A 25,541-nucleotide genomic window follows, 5' to 3' on the forward strand; every position below is an offset into this window, starting at 1 on the left:
AGTAGTTTAGCAATTTCGCCTTTACCCTTTTAACCCTAGATGTACTATTATTAGTCATGAACTATGATAATAACGGATAATAAAAATTTGATTAGAAAATGAATATCATAGCTGTACAATAAAGATAAGTGTGTAATTTATTATATTATTATTTATTTTAATTTATTATATTTATATGTAATCTTTGATTATAAAAATGTAAGATATGTAGTTTTAAGCAAGGGAAGCTAAAGTGTGGGTCCAAGATGTGGCCATTCTTCATTTATGCCTTTGCTTATGGGAATTCTGAAGTGACAGCAATATAGGAAAATATGATCAAACTTTGGGGGAAAAACAATTCCGTTGCTGGAAAATTTGGGAAATTCTGAATCTCATAACTGTTTGGATAATGTTTCATGAAAGTGTTGGACAATGTTGTCAGCAGTTTGTGCATGTCTTGCTTGTGGGCATGTGTTTCTACATACCTTTACATCCCGGAATTCTGGGATGTGTATGCCAATCAGTCAGGAGTAACTGGGGAAGATCATGTCAGGTGAAAATCTTGTAAATCCATTGTTTACTAGAATATATTAATATATATATTTTGCACAACATTTTTGTTTGGAATTAATCTATAAGGTCATTATTTCCAAGATTAAAGGGTTTCCCAGATTGCCGGAATTCAGAAATATGGAAAAATGAAAATTCCTCTAAACCGGGACGGGCTCTATGACTTTTTGATGTCTTGTAAGCCGTTAGTATCATCGCTGTCGACCGCTTCTAACCTCCCATGTACCTCGGCTATGTTTATGCGTCATTCTGTTTTTTTGCTTCTGGGAATTCTGGGAAGCGTTCGCCAAGCAGGCATGCCAGCAGAGATTTGTTGAGTTTGAGTGCGATGATTGCGTCGCTGTCTGGCGTAGGGAATACCCCTATCGTCGCAGCGCGGGCCGCTGGCAGGGAGCTGCTGTAAAGTGGGATAAAGTGCAGATGGAGTGAGAGTGAGTGCTCGTAAGAGCTGGAGTGGTTTACAGTGCGTGTGACGTGCAAACACAGCTACGGTAATCAGTCCGGCTCAGGGCACACACTGAGATTCTCATATACACACAAATGGAAAACCGTTAAGGCTTAAGTGCACAGGGTCAGTACAATTCAAATGGAGTGCTTTGCTTTCATCTTTCATCCTCGCTCTCAGAACACCATCTACCCCACACACTAGCGAGGGGTCTTAGGTAGGTAAAAGCCCCCTTAACATTCCCGCTGCAGTGATTTACAGCCCTTTTTCCAGTTAGTGGGGTGTTTTTCCTCCGCTCGGGCGTAATTGCACAAGACAGGGTGACGTGTGTTTATGTACCTCGCTTGGCGGTGACCTCATACTCCTATTGCTTTTTAAGTGCTTGAGTGAGTGCCCTGGATTACTGCAGTGGCAGCAGGACCTGGGGGTTCAAACACCTTTAGCCTAAACAGTTTAAAGCACAGAGCATAACAGCATATCTTACTTTCACTTAAAGGAAAGGAAAGCAGACCACTGCACAGCAGCACAACGCAATTCAACCGCCGTATTTAACCCATCCGTGGCAGTAAACACACACACACATACACAATCTGACAATGAGATCACACACCTGGAGCATGGGCAGCCACCTTAGGTGCCTTGCTCAAGGGCAACTTAGCTGTCAATGTTGAGGCAGGAAGGAAAAAGCACTGCTCCTCCATAGGGATGCATGACCCATCTTTTTCTGTTCCGATATGGATACCGATACATGAACCTTGCGTATCGGCCGATACACGATTCAATACCATTGTTGAATTAATAATCCATATATCTGACCATCTGGGAGAGACTTGAGGCATCAGGATTGACGTAATCATTACTTTACTAACTTTGTACTATAACAAATGAACACAGATTCATTTGTTTATTGGTCACTAAAATTAATGACCGTTCTGGACCTCGTCTAGGCTCAGGACTTTTTTTCTGAAATTCTTTTTCAGAAATTCTTTTTTTCTGAAATTTTTTTCTGAAAGTCTATGAGACTAAAGAGGAGCGAGCAGCTCCTCCCTTCTTGGTTCTCCTTATATGGAAGACAAGCTGGATTATAGTTGAGGACGGGTCGAGGGCACCCTGCTGGTTAGATATGGGGAGTCTAACCTGCTGTTTCCTATGATATGTGTATTATGTCTGTCGGTTACTCTGATCCTGGGTTATGAAGCCTAGAATACCGGCGGTACAAGAATCAGATTCTGTGAATGGATCAGTCCTTTGGATCACACTAATTATCCGATACCCAATCCAGCTATTTTTGTTAGTTTCAGGACCGATATCCGATCCTAGTATCGTATCAGTGCATCCCTACTCCTCCACTCCTCCCCCCTTTACTTCCTGACGGTGCAGGGGATTGAACCAGCAACCTTCCAGTCCCAAGCTGGCTTCTACCGCTACCAAGCACCTGCCTTACAAGTACTGCACTCTTTCAAGGAGCAAAGGAACTCGGGTCATTGACATTGGGGTCATTGGGGTGCTACCGTGCTTGGCCTTGCTGCATTAAGGGGTTAATAAAGAGAGGGAGGTTTTCTGTGATACAGGTCCTTTACCAAGCTGTAACCCTTGTCATTACAGTGTAGCCAAACGTGTGGCTCCGGCCGCCGGCGCCGGACAGTGGTGTGCTTGGATCACAACGAGCATGAGGCCCATCAGATGTACTGCTCCGACCAGCAAAGACCAGCAGACACTGAGCTGTGTAACACCCAGCCCTGCGAGTTCATCTGGATCACGGGAGACTGGACTGAGGTGAGGACAGTAGGTTCAGAAAGAAGCACAGAGTGAATTTGCTGCTAAATCTGGCCACGCAATCTGATTGGCTGAGACATCATTGCCTGAATGACATTATTGCTGTGGATCATATTTAGCTTGGGCTCCATTGGCATCATTTATAACCATGGACCCAATCATTGGCAGGGGGCAAGTTCAATCCCTGGTGATGCCACTGCCATCCATCACAGAGAGTCTCAGAGAACACAGTAGACCTTGCTCTCTCTGCGTGGGTAGAATGGTCCCTCCCATTATTTTCCTCCAGTTGTCAGGCTTGGAGGTCTTGGAGGAAGCATATGCTAGCCTTCAGGCCCCCCAGCACTGGTAGCATCACATGACTGGAGGTGGAAGTAGGAAATCATAATTCCAGGCTTGCTGTTGTCCTCTCCAGTGCTCCGTCACCTGTGGACAGGGTTATCGGAGGAGGCTGGTGTCCTGCAGTGAAGTGCATGCTGGCATTGAAAACTACGAGTACGGTCATCAGGCATCGTCGAACTGCCCCGGGACTCCTCCTGAGAGCTTCATGACCTGCACCCTGCCCCCCTGCCCCTCCAGGCACACTTGGCGAGTGGGCATTTGGGGACCTGTGAGTGCTTTCACCTCTCTAGCACCCATTCCACAGATACAGGCTGTATGGTATGAAATGCAGATGAGTATTAAATAAGCCTTCTCAGCCTTAGCTGTTGATAATGCAGCTCTCAGACCAGTTTTAATATCTCATCCTCACTTTCGTAAGGAGATTTACAGTGGTTCAGGTGTGTGTATGTATGTTTAGTTTTATTCTCTTAATCTTACTGTAAATCCTCACCCGAGCCTTCAAACTGTTCCTATACCTCAATTTTTATTATTTATGTTGTATTTTGCCTTGGATATATATATATATATATGCAGCTATGCAGCCACCCTAAATGATAAGTTTCTCTGGTTTTACTATATTTATAATTAGTGAAGTTAACATTTGCGTAGTATTTCATAAACCATGGACATCATGTCCCCTTAATTCCAAATAAAAATATTTGCTATTTACAGCATTTATTTGCAGAAATGACAACTGCTCAAAAATGACTTCTACAATTTAATACAAAGCAAATATCTGAATAATTATAATGCAAATCAGTTATAATTCAACTTTAAACACACTACTAATATCTGAACTTTGAGAGCATTCAGAAATCACTATGATGAAATAACCTTGACTGCCAATCACAGCTTTCCTGTCTTGCTTTATGCCATTTATGCCATAGACTGCAAATTTAGGTAACTCAGCTCTGTTTGATGAATTGCCTGGAATATAATGACTGGCAGACACGTAGAAATGCAAATTTAAGAAAAAAAAAATTAAGTAGTGCCTTTAATTTTTTCCAGAGCTGTGTATATATACACACCTGGTTGAATATGAGCTGATCAATGTTAGGGTGACCATATTTTTGTTTTCAAAAAAGAGGACACTGTGGACACACCATAGTTGGATCATAGCATGTGTGTTTGTGTAAGGGAGGATATGCCTCTCTCATGCCTCTCAAACTATGCAGCTACAGCTTGTTAATGTACATTTATTCGTTTTGCTCAAGACCAATAAATCACCTTAACAGCCTGTATAGCCAAATCATCTCCTTCCATCCTCAGATCAACCTACGACTTTGACCTACTTGAACCCATCCAGCCAGTCACGACATGCTATCTATGTTGGGGACCCATGTGTCCCCAGTGTCCTTATTTTTAAAACGAAAAATAATGGTCTGCCTAGCATTTGGATCATATGTTTTTAAGATGATGATCAGCTCATATTCAACCAGGTATATGCAAATATTTCACTGGTGTGTGTGTATATATATATATATATATATATATATATATATATTAGATATACAGATAAAAGTCATGTTTTTATTAATTTATTTTGTCTGGTAAATAAACTGCTTTACATTATTTATAAGAAAAATGCATTACATAAATAATCTCACTTATAAATCTGGTCTAAGACTAAAAATATGGTATAGTAAAAATATCATTACTGTCATGCAAAAACCTCATATCCTCATATTTCACGTTTTTCACTTTTTGATATAATTGGTATCTGGTTGTTGTTCTTTACATTGAACTTGGGTTGAAGTTCCCTGATTTTCCTGTAAAGGTAGTTTTGCCATTTTGCTTTTCTACAATCTTTAATATTAACAGTCATAAATTAAAGTTGTTTCCTCCACTCATTCTTCTCGCGAGTTAACCTTGCCACCCTATAGATCCCTTAAACTAGCTGTGTGTGTGTGTTCCTGAGATTCTAAGGTTTCCAGCCTCACTTCCATATCTCTGGGTGTGTTTGTGTCCATGCGTAGTGCTCGGTGAGCTGTGGAGATGGATGGATGGAGCGCTCCGTGCAGTGTGTTTCCGCAGACGGGGAGCTCAGTGATGAATGTCCCTCCACCTCCAGGCCGGACGGCCGTAAGCCTTGCAGTAACCCCTCCTGTGAGTGTGTGTAATATATCCACCAAACCTCAGCGCTGTCATAACACTCAAAGCAAGCTGTTCTGGAGCACATTAGCTCGACGCTATCCATTACTCCCCAGCCAAACCCTAAACCCGGCCTTTATTCTACTGCTGAACAGAATAATCACCTCAGTGCACTGAGAAATGTCCTCAGGGGCTTTTGGTTGCTGGATCTGATCTTTACCATAAAGCCTGTCTGTTTCTTTGACTTTCTTTAATATGAGCATAATGTAGTTATTATTGTTCCTGTTACAAGGAGATTTTATGAAACTGTAACATTACAGGAGAAGAAAAGAAAGGAGTGCCAGTGTTTTCACTTGAGGGGGCAAAGTGCAGAGGCTTAAATGTACTGTGCTGTATTTTGTTACTAAGACATTTAAAAATACAGTAAATACAGCTTTTATAGGAAATTCTAATTCACTAGGTAACACCTTACTTGGATGATCCATCATAGATGCCTCAAAGATGCTCACCTGATCTTCAACTAACACTGTGTTAAATGCAGCTGAACTGTAAGCTGAATGTAAACGACTGATTGAATGAAATCTGACACTTAACCCTAACCCTAATCCTAACCCTAACCTTAACCATACCCTTTTTACCTTACCCTTTAGGGCTAGGGTTAGGCTGTAGGGTTGATTCAACAGTAAAGTTAGGATTAGGGTATGATTTAGGATTGATTCAAGGGTAAAATTAAGGTTAGGGTTAAGGCTAGGGTTAGGATTTAGGGTTCATTCAAGGGTAAAATTAGGGTTAGGCTTTAGGGTTGATTCAGGGTTAAGGTTAGGGTTAGGGTTAGGATTTAGGGTTGATTCAACAGTAAGGTTAAGGTAAGGTGGGGTTAACACCCCACAAGACCTGCCTGATGTTTTGGAGATATTCTGACTGAGTTGTCTAGCCGTCACAACGTAGACCTTTTTAAAGTGGCTCAGATCATTTTTCCTGCTTTTAATGCGTCACCCTCAAGAACAGACTGTTCACTTTCTGCCTGATATATCCCACCTCCTGACAGATGAAGCCACTGTAGATGAAGATAATTAGATCATTTTTATATTGCATCCTTTTTTTTTCTTTTTTTTAAATCATACTTGGGGAGAATAGGCCTTTAGGAATGTTTTTAATATGTACATTTTAATTGAATTTAATTTAACGTCAAAATACGGCCCAGTTAAGGCAATTAGAGGTCAGTTATGGCAAAAAGAATTTTGGCCCAGCTCTGGACACTATGTTTAAGCTTCGTCATGGCATTCCACAGGCAGCCCACCATGTGAAACGTTAGTACAGCATTTATGCAGCTATGGCTGGCACCCAGATTTAGACACAGCCGGCTAAAACTGGGCTGTGGCTTGTTTGCTATTGATTCATTTGGTGAGTGGTTGGGTCAGGGTAACTTTCTGGAGCTGGAACTAAATTGGTTAAAAGTCCTTTGTTGGGCCATACTTTGGGTGGCCCTTAGAAACATACTTTTTGGACACTTGATTGGTCCATTCTTCATGAAATGTGTAGGAAAGGAATACTTGCAAGTAACTGGATTACTCACCTTTTAAATCTGTATGTTTTACCCACATGCTCTCTTTCAGGTCATCTTCCCACCAGCTGCAGGCATGTGCAGCTCCAGGCTGGTGTTGTGTCTGATGGAGAGCAGGTCCTGAGTGTCCAGGGCAAAGCGCTTAAAGTGAGACTCTCACCACTATTTAATTCTCACCACGTTCATCCAGGCGACAATTCACCTCACTGCCCACACATTCTCCATTATCTTGCTCCCTCTCTCTCCCTCTACAGATCTTCTGTTCCGAGATGGACACAGACAGTCCCAAAGAATACATCACTCTCACAAGTGGAGAGCACGAGAACTTCTCTGAGGTTTTTGGATTCAGGTAAGAAGAAGAGCAGTGAATTTTCTGTAGACCATTAGAAAACACCCTCTTTACATATACCCTAACAAAAAGGGTTCTTCGAGGGTACTTTAGTAAAGACAGTGGATCTGAATGGACCCATGACGTCGCAAAGAACCATTATAGAACCTTAAAAAAGTTTATATAGTACCAAAAAGAGAACCCCTTTTCAAGACTTCACTATATTGACAAAAGTATTGGGACACCTACTCATTCATTGTTTCTTTCAAAATCAAGGGTAATTAAAAATTTATGCTGCTTTTCTTGGAGTAACTGTCTCTTCTGTCCACGGAAGAGGGCTTTCTACTAGATTTTGGAGCATTGCTGCAAGGATTTGATTGCAATCAGTCTCCAACACATTCCAAATGCCTCCAAAGCCTCCATAAGGCATTATACTCCTAAAGCCCATGCCTGGCATTAGGCAGCATGGTGCCAAAAGGCTCATGTTTATCTGCTCCAGAGAGTCCTAATCTATTGGCAGTACTTCTCTACAGAGATCAGAGACTTTTTACATCTGTGTCAACATTGGTTGCAAAATGCATTTATTAGAAGGGGTGTCCTGACTTTACAAACTCTCTTGTCGCTGAATGCAATCAAATCCTCACAGCAATGCTCTTTGCAAAATCTAAAAGAAAGCCTTGTAAATGTATGGTAAAGACAGTTACTCCAACAAAATCAGTAGAAACTCTCTTGATTTCAATAGAAGCAATGAACAACATGAGCAGGTGTCCCAATACTTTTGACCATATAGTGTACATGAAGTGCCTGGTTAAATTCAGTGGAAATGTAATGGTTGTTGTGGATGATGCTGTGCAGGCTGATGGACCCTACGCAGTGCCCGTCCAACCTGAGCAGGAGAGAGGACTGCCATTGTCGGAGAGATTACACAGCTGCCGGCCTGTCCACTTTCACCCGGGTCAGACTGGACATCAGCAAGATGACCATCATCAGTGAGTCAAATTAACTATTCATACATGCGTACATTTCACTGGCCACTGCCCAAGGAGCCTGGGGTCTAAACACCTGGACGAGAACATCACTCTAGTCACCTTAGTTTGCAGTGAACAATGGGGGTGGCCATCTTTGTTTACTTTGTCGATCTTATATCCACCATCTTCCCAAGGACAGGACCTGCATCTGTGGTTGAAGATGCTAAATTTAATACGTCCACTTGAACATCCACAGGTCTCCTCTTACCATTTTATGGAGGTGAAACCAACACCAGAACATCCTTATTTAGAGAAATGGCTCACTTATGAAGCTCCGTTGAAGCAGAAGCGCTGGGTGCTTGTGAGACCCTTAGCTAGGTTAGCTTAGGCTTAGCACCCGGCACAACCAGAGCTTCAGTGGCGCCCCATAACCAGGTTCCCCTCCACAAAATGATAAGAGCAGACGTGTGGACGTTTGGGTGGACGTTAAATATTACGTGCCTTCTATCACAGGTGCAGGTCCTCTTCTTCTTTGGATAAGGTGTCCCACAGCACTCTAGTTAGTTAAATAGCTCTAAATAGACCTGCATAGCCTGTTGAAATGTTGGGTTAGCATAGCTAGCTACTTTCTAATCCTTGTCCACAGCATTAGCCCTTATCAGACTGCACTCACTTTGAATACGATATGACCAGGAATGTGCCTAACGCTACATTCACCTACACTCTGGGCCAAAAGGGTTGAGTTCTAACAATGCTAATAATAGCCTTTTTGGCTCTGAACCCAAAACGTTCTACAAAGAACCATCTGCAAGAGCTTTGCCGTATACTGTATGAACCCTTTTTTATGAACCAGATGGATGACCAGTTAAGCCTCCTTAAGGCCAGAGAACCCACAAAGTACCTCTGTACCTCTACTGCACAATTAAACAGTAAGTCACTCTGGATAAGATTGTCCTGCCAAAATGATCTGTTATCTGTTGGTGTGGCGCAACGGATAACACCACTACCTACCAGTAAGCTACCACACCACGTGGGAGACTGGGGTTCGATTCCTGGTCTGGTTGACCATGCTGTGCTGCATCAATAAGAGTCATTGGGCCAGACTCCTAACACTACATTGTAATATGTAACACCACCTCTGTAATACCAGTAACTTTGTTTACATTTACATTTAAGGCATTTTCATTGGACTGCAGCAATATTCCTAGCCAGTCTGAATAATAACGTCTGTTGTGAGGGAGCTTTCAGAGGCTTTCAACTTTTCATACGTCTGGTTGCAATCACCACCACTGTGCACAAACCTGACTTCTCCACAGCAGAGCATGTCAAACCTAACCACTCTGAAGGACTTTTACATTACTAATATGAACTGTTTGGCTTTGTAGAACAGTGTTAAACAGCCCCAGGAGCCACAGGTGGGCCGAAACCTCTATTACCTAAGAAAATAGCCCCACCAGTTTGTACAGACACCCCTGTAGTTACTGAGTAATACACCTCAGTGTGTGATAAGCTGTTCTGAGTTAAAGGGGTTAAGCAACTGAACCAGTGTTATAAATCAAACTATTCCTAGAATACGCTGCTCCTTCAGCTCAGCTTTTGTGCCGAGAGTCCAGTTGTCCGACCATCTATCATCCACATTGATTTGTGAACTCTGAGTATGAGAGCAGTGTTATTCTCCAGCAGCTGTATCTGCTTTTTATGTCCAACAATGACAGATTTCACACACACTCTCGTCCTCACACACACACACACACACACATACATTTTTATACACTTTGCTGATCTGGAAACCTCCCTCACTCTGCACCGCTGTCCACATCTGTACGAAAGAACACGTCTGGACTTCGGTAACCTCCCTGAACTCTCCAAAATCTGAAGCTGCTCAGCTCCCCCTGCCTATGCAGCTTTCTTATGTATGCCGCTTGGTCCTGGCCTGAGTATTAACATGGAGACAGGATGGATACCGGGGCGGTTTGGTCACTAATAAGTTGGACTCTTAACTTTACCACTGACACAGTATTAGCATCAGGTCGGTATGGAAGCCCATTCTTTCCACCTACAATACCTACAAGTCCAGCACCTAATTATTATTATTTTTATAATAATTATTATTTAGTTATTATTATTATTACTAGTTTTAATTATTTCATGAATTCCTGTGTCATTATTCTGAAATGCTAAGTCTAGACCTGTCACAGTGAAAAATAAAATAAACATAAATCAAATAAAACCAGTTTTAAGTTGATAAACTGGTACTAAGTCATTATTTTGAGATACTAAGTCAGTATTCAGACATACTACAAAATAATGTTGAGATACTATCTTATAAGTTTAAGATAATACGTTATGCTGTTGTTATTTGATTTCCCATTATTTTGAGATACTAAATCACAATTACTATATGGATACTATACTATACTATATGGATGGAACTTTTAGATAGTCAGTATGTTCAGAATTATAATTAATTATAACATACTAAGTCATTACTTTGGTTATGAAGTCATTATTTTGAGATACTATCTCAATTTTAATATATTTTTATTATTTTGAGATACTATGTGATTATTCTGAGATACAATGTCATTATTTTAATATACTGAAATTATCATTGATATAATTTTAGTCCTTATTCATAATTCAGTCATTATATTATTTTAAGAAACTGACATTATGTTGAGATACTAAGAAAGATACTCTAAAGAGACTTTGAGATACTATCTCAATTGTGAGATTCTAAGTGATTACTTTAAGAAACAAGGTAATTATTTTGAGATACTATCTCAATTTTGTCATGTCATTAATTCTCATCAGAGATGATTTCTCATTATCTAAGATTTAAAAACATGACGTTTTTTTATTTTACGTGATGGTGTGGGCTTCCATAGTTCTGCAATGCACATGCATCTCATATAAGCTGCTTCATTGAAAAGTCTTGCTAATCCAAAAACATCTGTGAGAAGAACTGGCCGTGGTGGACGTTCCTGCTGCAGTGCGCGTCACAGCCGTGCGGTTACGAGGTGAAATGGATCCCAGTGAACCTCCACCTCACACGATCAGATGACTGAGAGAGAGGGGCGCCCTGGAAAAGCAAAACATGTGGCCTGTGTTCCTGAAAAGAGCAGGAAATAACGGAGATTATAGAGAGGTTTGGGTCGGCTGGCTGAGCCGACGGCCTTAGACATAGCTGTCATTCTGTAGACTTGCGTGCACACACACACACACACACACACTCCGCAGGCTGGCAGGTGATTATGCCCTCTGGATCAGTATAGCTTTGGTTTGCTAGGTAATATGAATGTAGACCTGTCCGTGCTCCGCCCACAAGATGTGTTTTAAAAGAAAGATGTAAAAATAATTAGTATTCTCTATAAGGTCAGATGGTTTATTTAGCCTGATCTCTTCCACTGAGGCTTATAAAATGCTTAATATCATATTCTAACTCCGGAACAGATACCCAGCGTGAAGTTCATCCCGTTTCCAGGCGTTTCCTATGTGCTCACTACTGTTAAACTAGTGTTTCTGCTGGTAGTTTTGTAGGTGGTTACAATAGTGTTGCTAGGTGGCTGCTATGGCTTGGCTAAACAGTTGCTATGATGATGCCTGATGGTTGCTAGGCAGGTTGTCGCCTTGGCATTCACTAGGTGGTTACTATGGTGTTGCCTAATTGTTACTAGACAGTTGCAAAGGTGTTCCGGGTGGTGGCTGTGATGTCCTGGTATGACCAAGGCTAATATACATATTATATAAGATATATTATATATATAATATACATATATTGCTGCCGTCCAATGAAAAACATGTATCTCCATTTTTGTCAGCCCTGTAGCTGCTTTTGTAGACTGTATAAATCATTTTGGATGAATGGATATATATATATAAATAAAATAATAAATATTATATTGCAAATATAATTTAAACATATATATAATATTTATAATATATATTAAAATATATACATTTATTTATTTAATTAATTACTTTTTTTTTTTTTTTTTACACATACCCAAATGTGTGTCTATATTTTGTCATATATGAAATTTCTGTGTGGGGGACAAGAATCATCACCTTCATAATGTCATCAGTAAGGGGTGTTAAGTTTTTAAACTGGAAAATTGTGCTGTAGAGACTTTCACAGAACCGCTGTGGAAAGCAAGTAGGCATATTTTCAGCAGATGTAGCCCTGGGTAGAGTGTTCATTACATCGACGTGCCCCTTTAATGTACCGCATCCAATCAGGTTCGGTTCTGATTGGATTTATGTGAGAATTAGGCCAACTAGTAGAATCCATACATGTATTTTCCTACTCTCCTAAAAAAGCTGGTGTTTTGAAAGAGGAGGAAAACCACTGGAGGAGTGTGTGTATATGAGTGTGTATGCCCCGTAAGGCCTTTTTAGGTCAAAACAGAGTGTCAGCCAGGCAGTTGGAGAGGTTAATGACACTCTTCTTCTCCGTAATGGAGGACCTGTTTTGGGGGGAGGCCAGGCGAATCCAGAATAAACACTCTGCTTAATTACAGCTCTGTCTAATGTCAGCGATCTGGCACTGAACACAGTGACCTGAGATTAGCGTGGGGGCCTAGCTGCTGCACTAGCTGCCCAGGCATTTCATTAAGCCCCAGCACGAAGGGGTTAATGGTTTCAAGATAGCTGTTTATGGTGGTTGAAAAGCTCACAATTACAAGGCGAGGGGTTGATTGGTCCAAATTGCCCTCATATTATGTAGAACTTATCCTTATTAAGACTTCGGTGGTGACCTGTGAAAGGAAAAGTGGTCAGGCTTGGGTCGGCTGGAGTATACTTATTATAGCGGAAGCGAGGTTACAAGCTCTAAAACACAGCGCCGTTCTAAAGTTTTACGGCGACTAAGCCGTGACTAAACCACACCCACAGCCACACACACACACACAAACACACTAATGCCAACGTTAGTGACTATGGTTTCCTCTTTTTGCCTTCTAGCGACGGACTGGGCGTATGCTTTTACTCACGAGGGTCACAAGGTACCTTTCGCCACTGCGGGAGACTGCTACAGTGCCGCCCGTTGTCCACAGGTGGGTATGACTAGTGCTGTCTATGCTAGGGACATATATGTTCTGATTTGCCATTGGATTTTACATGCTTCTGTTCTTCCTTGTTCTCAAACTACAATACCCAGCATGCATTACACACATACTGTAAATCATGTAGTTATTGGGAATCTCTACCCAGTTACCCAGCTTAAAGTTTTTTTCCAGTTTCCAGTTGGTCACTAGGGTAAAACTAGTGTTTTTGCATGGTGGTTGCTACTGTGTACCAGGTGGTTGCTATGGCCTTGCTTGGTAGTTTTGAAGTGCTTAGCCAATTTGAACTGCTACCCTTGCCACTAATCTACAGGTGGATCTATACCATTAGGCTAGCATTAGCTTTCAGTGTGATATTACCTTCTTTAGTTTTACACTGGAGTTGCAAAGCTAATGTAGCAACATGGCTAATATGGGTACGTGGCTAATATAGTTACCAGGCTAATGTAGCTAACAACAGGTGATGATGAGCAGTGAAGCTGGGAAGAACATTAGGAACAGCTTTACTGTCTCAACATCGCTACCACAGCATTCGCTGCTCGCAGGCTGCCGGCCTCGCCCAGCATCCCTACCACAACGTTAGCATTGCTACTGCGACGTTAACATCACTACCGTGGTGTTGGCATCGTTAGCAATGGCGGTCATCGTTCTTGTCTAGCATCGTTACAGCAGTGTTAGCATATTATTATTATTGTCCCGGCTGCTGGCCTCACCCAGCAGTCACAAGCCATGCTCATGAGGCCCTGGGCCCTTCACATTTAAAAGCTAGTGAATATGTGGTCTATACCTTAAGGCTCTGAGGGCGAGGCTCCAGGCAGGGTCACATGAAATGGTACGTGAACCATAATAGAGGTCATTTTATACCACAGAACCTTTTTCCTAAATAAAGAGCAGATGTTTAGGTCCCAAACTTCCCTCTGTCAAAATGCCATCAACGATTGTCTGCAGTCAATGACGGCCCGGCAAAACTAGGCTTGTCTGGTTTTTCAATGTTTTTAAGAGTGAAGGAAACACAGTTTTCCATTTGAGAGCCCCTTCAATGATTTAAGTACTGGCTGTTTTATAAAGTCTTATAAATTCCACCAAGGCGGAACCTGAGTACAGAACCAAGTCTTCAATAAGAGATGTTCTACTGGGCTTTTCTCTCAGTACAGATAGATAATAAAGATGGATTTTGGCAGGCACAGAGGCAGAACAGAAACAGTGACAGTGAAGGAAAGGGAAAGCCTCTGTAAAAGTGAAATGAATAAAGTATGTGTCTTCTCTCTGGACGTGTTCCATCGCAGAGTCTTTGGACGTCAAACTCAGGCTCTTAAAAGCAGACGGCTGTCCAGACAACACACAAGCCATCCAACTTTAAAACCCTGCTGCGCAGCCACAGAGATCTGACACTTCCGTCACTCCACTCCACCAGTTCCTCTCTGTTTCACACTTTCACTCTGTTTCTCCACCCACGCTCTTTCTAGTTCATTTTCTCCTCCGCTCACTCAGTCCCTTTCTGTCCCCGGCACTCGTTCCGCAGTCTCTTAGCTCCTCGGCTGAGATATGGGCTTCAGACGGGCTGCAGACAGCTGCCACTGCCGGGAAGAGCTCAATGAATCAGACGCTTTTCCACCACTTTTCTTCCTCCTTGAGTTACTGGAGGGGAAGTGCAGCCCTGCCTGTCACTCCGACAGTGCGGGTTTCAGACCACTGCTATTCCACCACGTTCGGCCGGGGTCTTGGATCCTGATCCCATATTAAAGGACTAGTTTGACAGTTAGCATCGTGAAAACTGCAGGCCAGCATCAGCACACTCTTGCCTCAAAGCATACGGCATTGAAGTTGCCTCTAATAGACTTGCTTATGTAGTTTCTGAGCCATACGGAAATCTGATATATGATCAGTGCCAGTGAAAAACATTGATTATCTTCATCTACAGTGGTATCTGTCAAGGGGTGAGGGAAATATTAGACAGCAAGTGAAGAGTCAGTCCTTAAAGGTGAGCAGACAAGATGGGCAAGCTAAGGATCTGACATCAGAACCAAATAGTTATGTTCTAGACGACTGGGTCAGAACATCTCCAAAACATCAGACAGGTCTTGTGGGGTGTTCACAGTATGCAGTGGTCAGTACCTACCAAAAGTGCACCGGACAACCGATCACAGGCACCTAAAACTCATTGACGCCCTGCCTCACAATTCACATGACTTAAAGGAACACGCCACTTATCTGCTGCTAACGTCTTGGTACCAGATGCCACAGGAAGCCTTTAGAGGTCTTGTGGAGTCCATGTCTCAAATCAGATCTGTTGTGTTGGCACAAGGAGGGATATACTCCATGTTAAGCAGGCCGTACTAATTTTATGGCTGATCTGTGTATAATGAAGGACTGGACCAATTTTATAATACATATATAATACATATATGTAGCTATACATATGTTTCATACACACACACACACACACACACACACACACACACACACATATATATATATATATATATATATATATATATATATATATATATGTAGTGTATGTAAACACATATGAGCACATGTAGTGAAGCTATATGTAAAAACTTTGTTGTAGTACACATATGTAATATATGCATGGTATCTGTCCAATAAAGGTGCACGTATTTGTCACTGTACAGTGTACAGCAAAACGTGTTCTCCGCATTTAACCCACCTGGTAGTGAACACACACACACACGTGTGTTAGGGGCAGTGAGTACACACACCCAGAGCGGTGGGCAGCCAACTCCAGCGCCCGGGGAGCAAAGAGGGTAAAGGGCCTTGCTCAAGGGCCCAACAGTGGCAGCTTGCCGAGCCCGGGTATCGAACCCACAACCCCGTTATTGTTAGCCCAGCGCTCTAACCGATGAGCCACCACTGCCCCATTATGAATGGACTAATAGAAATGCTGCAAAATGATTTGGAACAATATGTAAAGTGATCATTGTTGGAGATGCAAGATGTTTGTCCCTAGTCAAATCTTTAATGTGTGTTTTACCTGAGCATGCGGGTGTAGAAACTGCAATACAAGTCAATGCTGTTGTGCTGTTCTGCAGCACCATCTACTGTTGAGCCTGTACTAAGTGTGTGTGTGTGTGGTGTTTTCACTATTCAGGGTCGATTCAGGATCAATCTCTCAGGAACGGGATTTCAGGTGACTGAAAGCACCAAGTGGATTTCCCAAGGGAACTATGCTGTGGCCGACATCCACAAGTCTCCGGTACGTCACTCACTGAGCCTTCAGCTTCTCAGCTGTAAAAGAGAGCACTTCACTCAAACCTGCTGCTCTTCCATATAGTGCAATACTTATACATCCATCAGTATGTCTGTCTGTATGTCTATCTATCTATCCATCTATCAGTCTGATTGTCTGTCTATCTATCTGTCTGTCTGTCTATCTATCTGTCTGTCTGTCTATCTGTCTATCCATTTATCAGTCTGTCTGACTGTTTATCTATCTATCTATCTGTATTGTTCTGTCTACCTGACTACAGTCATATGAAAAAACACCCCATGAAACCCTTTATCTTTTTTAATATTATATATAACATCTGGACATTTGATCTTCACTTGAACAACATTTGGAGGTTGTATGTAATACAACTAAACACATAAAACACAAAGAAGCGTATTTTAAATACTATTTCCAGTGAGAACAGTTGGAACACCCCCACATTTATTACTTATTTAAATGTCTAAAATTAGAAGAGGTGCAGCACATCAGCTGCAGATGATCAGAACCTCATTAGAGATGATTCTGTGCAGCAACTGCCAACATGGCCAGATCAGACCGTTCTAGAAAGTTCAGTCCATCAGCAGACCACAAAATGCATAAAGAAGTCTCCAACAATCCTAAAATGTCAGCACAGGATCTACAGGTAGCTCTTGCCACAGCTAAGGGTGTGCAAGGAGGAAACCCTTACAGTCAAACAAACATCCGAGCAAGTTTTCCAGAGAACACCAGAGACCAAAACCAGGTCATCTGGAACAATGTGCTCTGAACAAATGAACCAAAAGTGGAATTATTTGGACACAGTAACAGAGGACATGTTTGGAGTAAACCAGAAACAGCATTTCTGCATAAGAACCCATAGCATGGAGGTGGAAATGGCGTGGTTTGGGGGCTGGGGACGTTTTTTTTCTGCAGTAGGGTCTGGAGAGCTCTCCGACATAGAATCCATTAGGAGTTCTTTATCGTATTAGAGGGCGCTTGAGGAAATTGTGAGAGCATCTGTCTAAAAGCTAAAGCCGAAATGTCACACAGCTAAAAGATTTCTGCATGGAAGAGTAGGAAAACCTTCTCCCTGTTGATGCCAGAGACTGGTAGTTCATTGCAGGAAAGGTCTGACTGAAGCTATTAGGGCATAGGGTGTCCTGACTTTTACCTTACAAGATAATTGCATTTCTATTAATTACATTTTACAAACAATCTATCTGTCTATCTGTCTGAAAATCTGTGGATATGTGTATCTGTCTGTCTGTCTGTCTGTCTATGTATTTAGAACCTCTGTGGCATCATTTCATCGTACTGTACACTTGTTTTTATAAATATAACAAATTTGTACACAACTAATAACATATTTGATATAAAATTCCAGCACGTTTTATAAACGAGCTCTCTGAAGTGCTCATTGCCTCTCCTCCCTCAAGTGCCCAGGCAGCGAGCTCTATTGAGCAGCTGCTGTGAGCAGCTATGCCTCCCTTTTGTTTTGTAATGGAAATCAGTCAGGGACACTTTTTTGGCAGGGAGTAAAAAGGCTCAGACTAAAAGCGCTGCCGACTCAAGAGGCTGACAAACAGAAAATCAGTTGTAACAGGTCAACAGTGTGTGGAGAGCCCTGCTGGACCGATCATCATGCCAACGACAGGCTGGCTGACACTTGTATCCTGGACATTACCAAGAACCTAGCTACTGGAGTTGCTGTTGACTGGTTTCTCTCATAGAATGCTGTTCCTTGGAGTATGTTCCGGTGTAGGCTCTTGGAAATGTCCTATTTTCTGTGTACAATGTCGGTCTCACGTGCAGTTCCCCTCTTGTCCTCAGGATGGCAGCAGAGTAACAGGAACGTGTGGTGGCTACTGTGGAAAATGCACTCCCTCCTCCGGCTCCGGCCTTCAAGTCCAAGTCACATGAGCCACGTTATTAAAAGGTTGGATGTGACTTCTTTTACAGCTTTCAGTGGCTGTTTGGATTTAAGGTGGCAGTTTGCCAAAAAATCTAATCTACACTTTTCCTCAAAGCAAAAATAAGCTACAAAACCAGGCTCTTTTAAATCCACTGTTTGTGATACCCTAACCGAACCCTAGCCAAAGATTTTGCCTAACATTATTAACTCATACCCTGACCCTATTAAACCTAATCCAACACTACCCTGCTGCTGAAAAATCCAGCAGCTAAAAAGACCACCTTTCACTGGTAGCTGGTTTCCGATGGTGTAAGCAGGTCTTTGATGGTCAAGGTGGTTGACAAGCTGGTCATCCTGACGAAAAAAAAACTATACTATGCATACCTATGCTGGAAAGCTAGCTAGCTTGTTGGACTTGATTTTGGGCGAGCTTGGTCAGATTGGTCACGTTGGTATTCAAGCTTGGTCGGATAGATCATGCTTGTAGACCAGTTAAAACCATCAAACTCAAACAAAAACATACTCTATGCTGGTCAAGAGCTAAGCTGGTCAACCAGCTTGAGCTGGCCAGGCTATGTTTTTCTGCAGGGTAGCCCTAACCCTAACCCTATTCACAAAAATGCAGAATTTTAGCCCTGCCCATTTGTGGTAAAGAAAAGTGTGTTTCTGTACTGTTTCTTAACACTTGGACAACCAACCAGAACAGAGCTCATTTACATATATCAGTTCCAAAATACACCTGTTTTATTCTATGGAATAAGGAGCAGTTGCTAAGTATGACTGTTTTAAGCCAACAGAATTATTAAATGTCAGATTGTAAAAATGTTAAAGTATATCATTAAAATAGTCTGTAAATGAACACGGTACAATACAGGCCATGTAAACAACAGGTTCTTATGATATTTATAAGTGTGTAAAATGTGAAATAGTGGCCTTTTTATCTATGTGTGAGGGGATTACTTTTGGGTTAAACTGTGTAAAATGTACCCTGACCTTATAACTCTCTTTGCTGTCTTTCTATGGCAGGTTTCTTCAGGTTTCTTCCTGATGTTTCTCTCTCTGTGGTGCTAAAGGCAGTGAAGAACACCCCAACCCCTGTCCCCTCAACCTCCAAATGTACATATGTAAATGACAGAGATGTACGTAATATACAAAGTTTGGGTTGAATTATTTATTATAATCCACATTTATTTTTATATTGTGTAATTATTTAAATTCTAACAAAAAGCCATTTGTCTGTTTTCATGCTATACTTTTCATTCATGTGAAGCCATACCACACGACACAGGCCATTCCCGTAGGGTATTTTTTATTTTTTAGGTATTGGATTGGACTGGTTGGGTGTGGGATAGACAGAGGGATGGACAAGTGCTCTGTACTTTATAGTTATCGATATATAAAATCAGAGTCACAGAAAGTAGACTTGTGTCAGTGTGACCTTGGAACTTGCTGAGTTAAAGCAGCTCAGATTTCTCCAACTGTGTGCCAACAGGTGCTTGATCTAGGTTAGCTGTTCCAGGTGCACGAAGCAGGTGTCCTTTTGTCGGTCTAAAAAAAAAATTAAAATGGTGGCCGGAACTCAGGGGTGATGTTTGATGGTGGACAGGCACACGAGTTCATGATGGAGGAGGGGCAGCTGGAGTGAGTTCAGACACATCAGCAGAAGGCTGGTTACAGTCTGGTTCAGGACATTAGACTGATTCTGATTCCCAAAGCACCCATATCCATAGTATTTTTGCAATAAAGGTAGTAGCATATAAATGTGGCAACCCAGGAGGAAGGAGGATGCTTGAGGCAGGGTTGGAAGTGACAGCAGACAAGTTCTTTTTATTCTCCTCACAACTCCAGCGCTTCGTCTCAGCAGCCTACAGCAGACTTTCTACTCCTCACAGCTTCTTCACCTGCTGCGTCTCTCATCTTTTCTCCTCATATAAGGAGCCTGCATAGGCACCCACATCACTACCTCTCGCCATACGGAATCAGAAGTGTGGCTTAGAAGGCTTCAGGGCTGTGCCATTGTCCTCCCAGGGTACTGGCCTAAGCCAGACCGCTCACACCCACCCCTATCCCGTCAAGGGAAGGAGCACCCAGGGATCTGGGACAGTGGCAGAGACCAGAGGACGGGTGGAGAGACTCTTGTTTCTGAGGAGTCAGAACTGCAATGGGACCATGTTCTCCCAGTAGGACCCTCCATGAAGGCCTCCTAGACGCTGTGGTGGAGGGACTGTAGAAACGAGAGGAAGAGAAGTAGGGAGGGAGGGAAAGGTGAGCGAGAGAGAGGGAGTGTAGGGGGTCCAGCAGGCTTCTGACCATGCTCAGGGTCTTATACTGGGTCTCCCCCACTTTTTAATCCAAAGGATTTGTTTAAGCAATATGCTAACATTTCTAATAAGAAGTCAAAGCGAGTAGCAAATTTAGTCTCAGACATTCTACCACATGGATATGGGTTACTAAAACCGTATGTCTATTTAATGGCTATTGGATTTCCTGTCAAAAGTGTCTGGAAGAGTGAGAGTCACGAATTGTGGAGGACGGTTTCGGGAAGCCTCTGTAACCGTGTCCCTCCAGAGTTTAGCGTCGGACCTGTGGGAGCAAAGACATGACAGCTCAAAGCGGGAGAGAGCAGCTGAGCTGAGCGGTTCTGCTGCATTCTGAAGACGCTCCAGCTTTACTGATCAGTCAGGTTGTGCATTAAAGGCCTCTGTGAATAGACAGGAACGTGAGAACCTTTTTTGAGGAACCCCTTCAAAAGGAAGCTCGTGTTTTTGGTATTTTTGGGGTTGTTTTTTTTTTTAAGCTTTAGTTCCAACTTCAGAGGGTCAGGAAAAGTTTGCTTCAGGTAAAGGAGATGGTGTTCAGTGTTGGCTGTGATTGCCTTACAGCAACCGACTCTTTACAGTAATAGAGGCGTCAGCTGTGTAAGAAGATACACCGTCCAGACAGCGTCCTTTAGCCTAAGGTCACCACGCCCAATGCCAAGCTTCCCGGCATTCAAGCTGTGGAGCATCTCTGAGGAGCTCCAGCCAGTACATTTAGGATTGAGGGTTGGAGAGCCAGAACGAATCTTTCAGCATCAGTACATCACTTACCTCGCTAATGCTGTCATGAATGGCTGAATGCAATCAACTCCTCACAGCAATGTTCCAACATCTGGTGTTAAGCCTTCCTAGACGAATAGACGCTTTTACTTAAAAAAGTTTCTTTAAGGTTTCTTGTAATTACTCTTGTAGAACATTTCTGAAGGAACACCATACAGTGAATTAGCTCTATGCTAAATTAGCCACAGCATCATCTAGCACTCATGCTAACCAGGTAGAGGAATAGTTAGGTGAAGATACGCAGTCCTCTGCATGGATGAACAGTTGATCAGCCATTTTGCATAACTGGATAAAAAATTTTACCTCAGAAAAATGTGTGCTATCAGTCATAAGTATTGTGTTCCAGTTTGAATGCAAATTAGCCCCACAACACTAGCCGCTACATGGATATTACTGTATCTCCAAATGTACGTTAATGCTTAAATAAGGTTTATCCATGCAGTTTTACTCAGTCAGTTCTTAAGACCATGTTATGTGCAGTTTGGTAGCGCTACAGTTTTCGGGCATGGCTTCAATGAGATACAACAGCAACATTAGCAGCATTAGCCTAGCATCTCCTGTTCTTACTAAACAAGCAAAATTCACATAGCTAGCTACCTAACTTGTCTTGGCTGATCGACTGCATCTGGGATGAGGGATAAATCATGTTCATTCGATTTTTCGCACAACTATTCCTCTCAGAAAACATTTTAGACGTTTAGAAAGCTTAGCAATTTGTGAAAGATAGCTCAAACGCTAGCGCAAGCAGCTAGCTTTCCGCTTCCCAGTCCACACCAAAGTAGAAAAACTCTGTAAATTACTGTTAATACTTTTGCCGTTCACAGTTTTATTTGATTTTTATTTTGTTGATTTTCTAAATTTCAGAATACCTCACGTTCGTTAGCCTCTGTTGTGCTTATGTTCTGTTCTTTGCGTGATTGTTTTGTTTTATTTTGTTTGGTGATTTTATTTTATTTTATTTTTTTGTTTCAATTTTTGTTTTGTCTCAAAACGACTGTCACTATTTGTGTTTTGTTTTTATTATAATTATTTTTATGTGCTATATTTGTCAGGGTACGGACACTTCTGTGTATTTTTACGTTTGTTTTACCTTGCTAAACGTAGCCGTTAGTCGATGGCTACATTTCTAAATAGTATGATCTTACACCATATCTATCTATGATGACTGACAACAGTCGAGAAATGAGATCACTGTGTCCTCAGGACATTTCTTACGCAGGGTTTTAACTCGTTAACTTCGTAAGGGAAAACAAGCCATGCCGGCCTTCTTCAGAAATGGTGCTATTTACGTTACAGTGTAATGAAGGTCTTAATTAAGGGTTTCTCTTGCGATACGTTCCTGCTGGGGTTCTAATGCAAAGGGAACGACTGCAGTAAATGTGCTATGTGTGTTTATCTCTGCTGTTGCATGAAAATCTGCATTTTTCTATCCCCACAATTTGAACATTGACTGGCCTCGTAGTGCCTGCTACGCTAGCTGTGCCTTTAGCTAACTGATGCACTTACTGTGAACTCATCAGTCACGTCTTCTACACTTCATCTGAAGGCTTCATAAGAAGCTCATAACACACAAACAGCGCATTTTACAAGTAACTTGTAAACTATGAATGGAATAGCTTCTAATTAGCATGACGCTCTTTGCATAATGCTAATAATTCACCTTCATTCACTGTCACAAAACTTCGGTTAATGTTGCAGCTAACAGTTAGCATAATGTCATTTGTATAACGCTAACTGAAAGGTATTTGCTGCCATTTGCAGTTAGCAATATTATCAAAACTGCTAATATTATAACCAAAGTTAGCATGATGTCATTTGTGTAACGCTAACTGAAAGGTATTCACCGTCATTCACAGTTAGCAATATTATCAAAAATGCTAATATTTCAACCAACAGTTGGCATGACATCCTTTGTGTAACGCTAACTGAAAGATATTCACCTTCATGCACAGTTAGAAATATTATCAAAACTGCTAATATTATAACCATAGTTAGCATGACGCCATTTGCGTAACGCTAACTGAAAGGTATTTGTTGGCATTTACAGTTAGCAATATTATCAAAACTTCTAATATTATAACCATAGTTAGCATGATGTCATTTGTGTAATGCTAACTGAAAGATATTCACCTTCATGCACAGTTAGAAATATTATCAAAACTGCTAATATTGTAACCATAGTTAGCATGATGTCATTTGTGTAATGCTAACTGCAAGATATTCACCTTAATGCACAGTTAGAAATATTATCAAAACTGCTAATATTATGACCAGCAGTTAGCATGACGCCATTTGCGTAACGCTAACTGAAAGGTATTCGCCGCCATTCACAGTAAGCAACATTATCAAAAATGCTAATATTACAACCAACAGTTAGCATGATGTCATTTGTGTAACGCTAACTGAAATATTTATCTTCTTTCATAAATGCCAATATCGTAACCAGTCATTTGCTTAATGCTAACTGATAGGTGTTTATTTTCATTCACTGTTTAGCAATATTAGCATTTTCGCTAATATTGGAACTGTTTCTTTAACATTTGCTTTCTCAGGTTCTCTGATAAGGATGTTTTTTTGTGTTGTTTATTTTTTATAGGGACAAACACACTTATTATTACGACGTCCAAAAGATTGATAAATGAGACTTATTGGAAGGACAGGACTGAAGTGCGAGTCTTTAGCGTTTGTATCGCAGGTTATGTTGGTTGTCCTGAGCGTTTATTTTTATTGCCATTAATGAAGTGATATGATTATTAAAGCCACTTCATATCTCCGTCTACAATGATGTGCAGATCAAATGTAGGCTACTTAAGCAGTCTTATCATTTGTATTTATTATATTTGCAGGTTTTATTCATCTGTTGTTTTTTTTATTATTATTAATCTGTTGATGGTTTCAAACACTATTTATATAAGCCTGTGTATGTCTGTTAGTTCTGCCTATGTATGGGATCACATAAGGGAATAATCTTAATGCAATAAAGCCTAACTTAATATAATGTGCTGTTTGTTTGCTGTATGCATTTCTCCAGATAATCTACTTTTGGCGTGACCTTAATATGTTTAAGTAGAACAGCCTGAAAGATTAATCCAGTGAAACCAGTGCACTTCAGTCTTCGTTGAGGAGGGGCTTAGTGATGGCTCTGACTCTCTACAGCTTCATCATAGCATACGTCCAACTGTCCAAATTAATGCCTCTCTGCCTCCGCCTCTGATCTAGAGTTTATATACATTTATCTGTATGGTCCCCAGAACCTCTTAACGAATAATTCTTTAAATAAGCACTTTTTTGTAAGTCCATTAGGACAAATGACCACCTGGGCCTATACTGGGCATGTGCCTACCCAGCCAACCCAGCTAATGTGAGGCTCGCATGGGTGGAACGTGGGCTAGGTGGGTTTCAGGTGGGTGGGGCTCGGAGTTGGTTTGTACTTGCGTTTTCCCAATACTAGGACCCAGTTGAGCTTCCCAAGCCGTCCCTATAGTTAATCTCACACACCTGAATCTCACACCCTTTAGGCCCCCTATAAGGTGTATAACCCAGATGGGGCCGATGTTTAACCTCCCTTCTGATCCCATCATTGACCCAGGTGGGAATCCATATGTGGGGTTAACGTGGAACCCAAGGACAACACTTTCTGGTTCCTAGTTGGGCTACCCCTACAGGCCCCACACATGGACATGTTATCTGGGTAGGGTCCTCCACCACTAGAGGGCCCTATTTGGAGGGCCATTACACTCATTTTCAAAGTCTCACAGCCAACCAGTATAGCCAGTGAAGATGTCAGCAAGTTGAAGGTGCCAAAGAATCCATTTATTGGGTTTTTGTGCAGTGTTGTTTGACGTGTAAATAGTAGGTACAGTACCAGTCAAAAGTTTGGACACACCTTAAATTCAGTGTTTTTTCATTATTTTAAAACTTTCTGCATTGTAGATTAATACTAAAGTCATCTGAACAATGAAGAGAAAACATGGAATTATTTAATAAACAAAAGTGTTAGAAAACAAGGTAGACACCTCTTACTTAGTGATTAGCCCTATTTGACTAATAACAAAATTTTGAATATTTAAAAAATGACAGTCCATCATCACTTTAAGAAATGAAGCTCAGTCAATCCAAAACAAATGTCAAGAAGTTTGAAAGTATCCTCAAGTGCAG

At 41.5% G+C, this 25,541-nt stretch overlaps 1 protein-coding gene across 1 annotated transcript in view; it reads left to right on the forward strand.

Annotated features, from left to right (window-relative positions):
- adamts9 (ADAM metallopeptidase with thrombospondin type 1 motif, 9) overlaps positions 1–24,363 on the forward strand; it is a 92,284-nt gene extending 67,921 nt beyond the window's left edge. Inside the window, exons 31-40 of the mRNA XM_072665386.1 lie at positions 2,600–2,770; positions 3,183–3,377; positions 5,125–5,254; positions 6,856–6,950; positions 7,058–7,152; positions 7,987–8,120; positions 13,062–13,153; positions 16,275–16,379; positions 18,204–18,309; positions 19,312–24,363. Of these exons, the coding sequence (XP_072521487.1) occupies positions 2,600–2,770; positions 3,183–3,377; positions 5,125–5,254; positions 6,856–6,950; positions 7,058–7,152; positions 7,987–8,120; positions 13,062–13,153; positions 16,275–16,379; positions 18,204–18,293 (1,107 nt within the window). The 3' untranslated portion in view covers positions 18,294–18,309; positions 19,312–24,363. The remainder of the gene's footprint in view (positions 1–2,599; positions 2,771–3,182; positions 3,378–5,124; positions 5,255–6,855; positions 6,951–7,057; positions 7,153–7,986; positions 8,121–13,061; positions 13,154–16,274; positions 16,380–18,203; positions 18,310–19,311) is intronic.
- Positions 24,364–25,541: the final 1,178 nt, after the last annotated feature.

The sequence above is a fragment of the Salminus brasiliensis genome, chromosome 21, assembly GCF_030463535.1.
Source record: "Salminus brasiliensis chromosome 21, fSalBra1.hap2, whole genome shotgun sequence".
Taxonomy (NCBI): domain Eukaryota; kingdom Metazoa; phylum Chordata; class Actinopteri; order Characiformes; family Bryconidae; genus Salminus; species Salminus brasiliensis.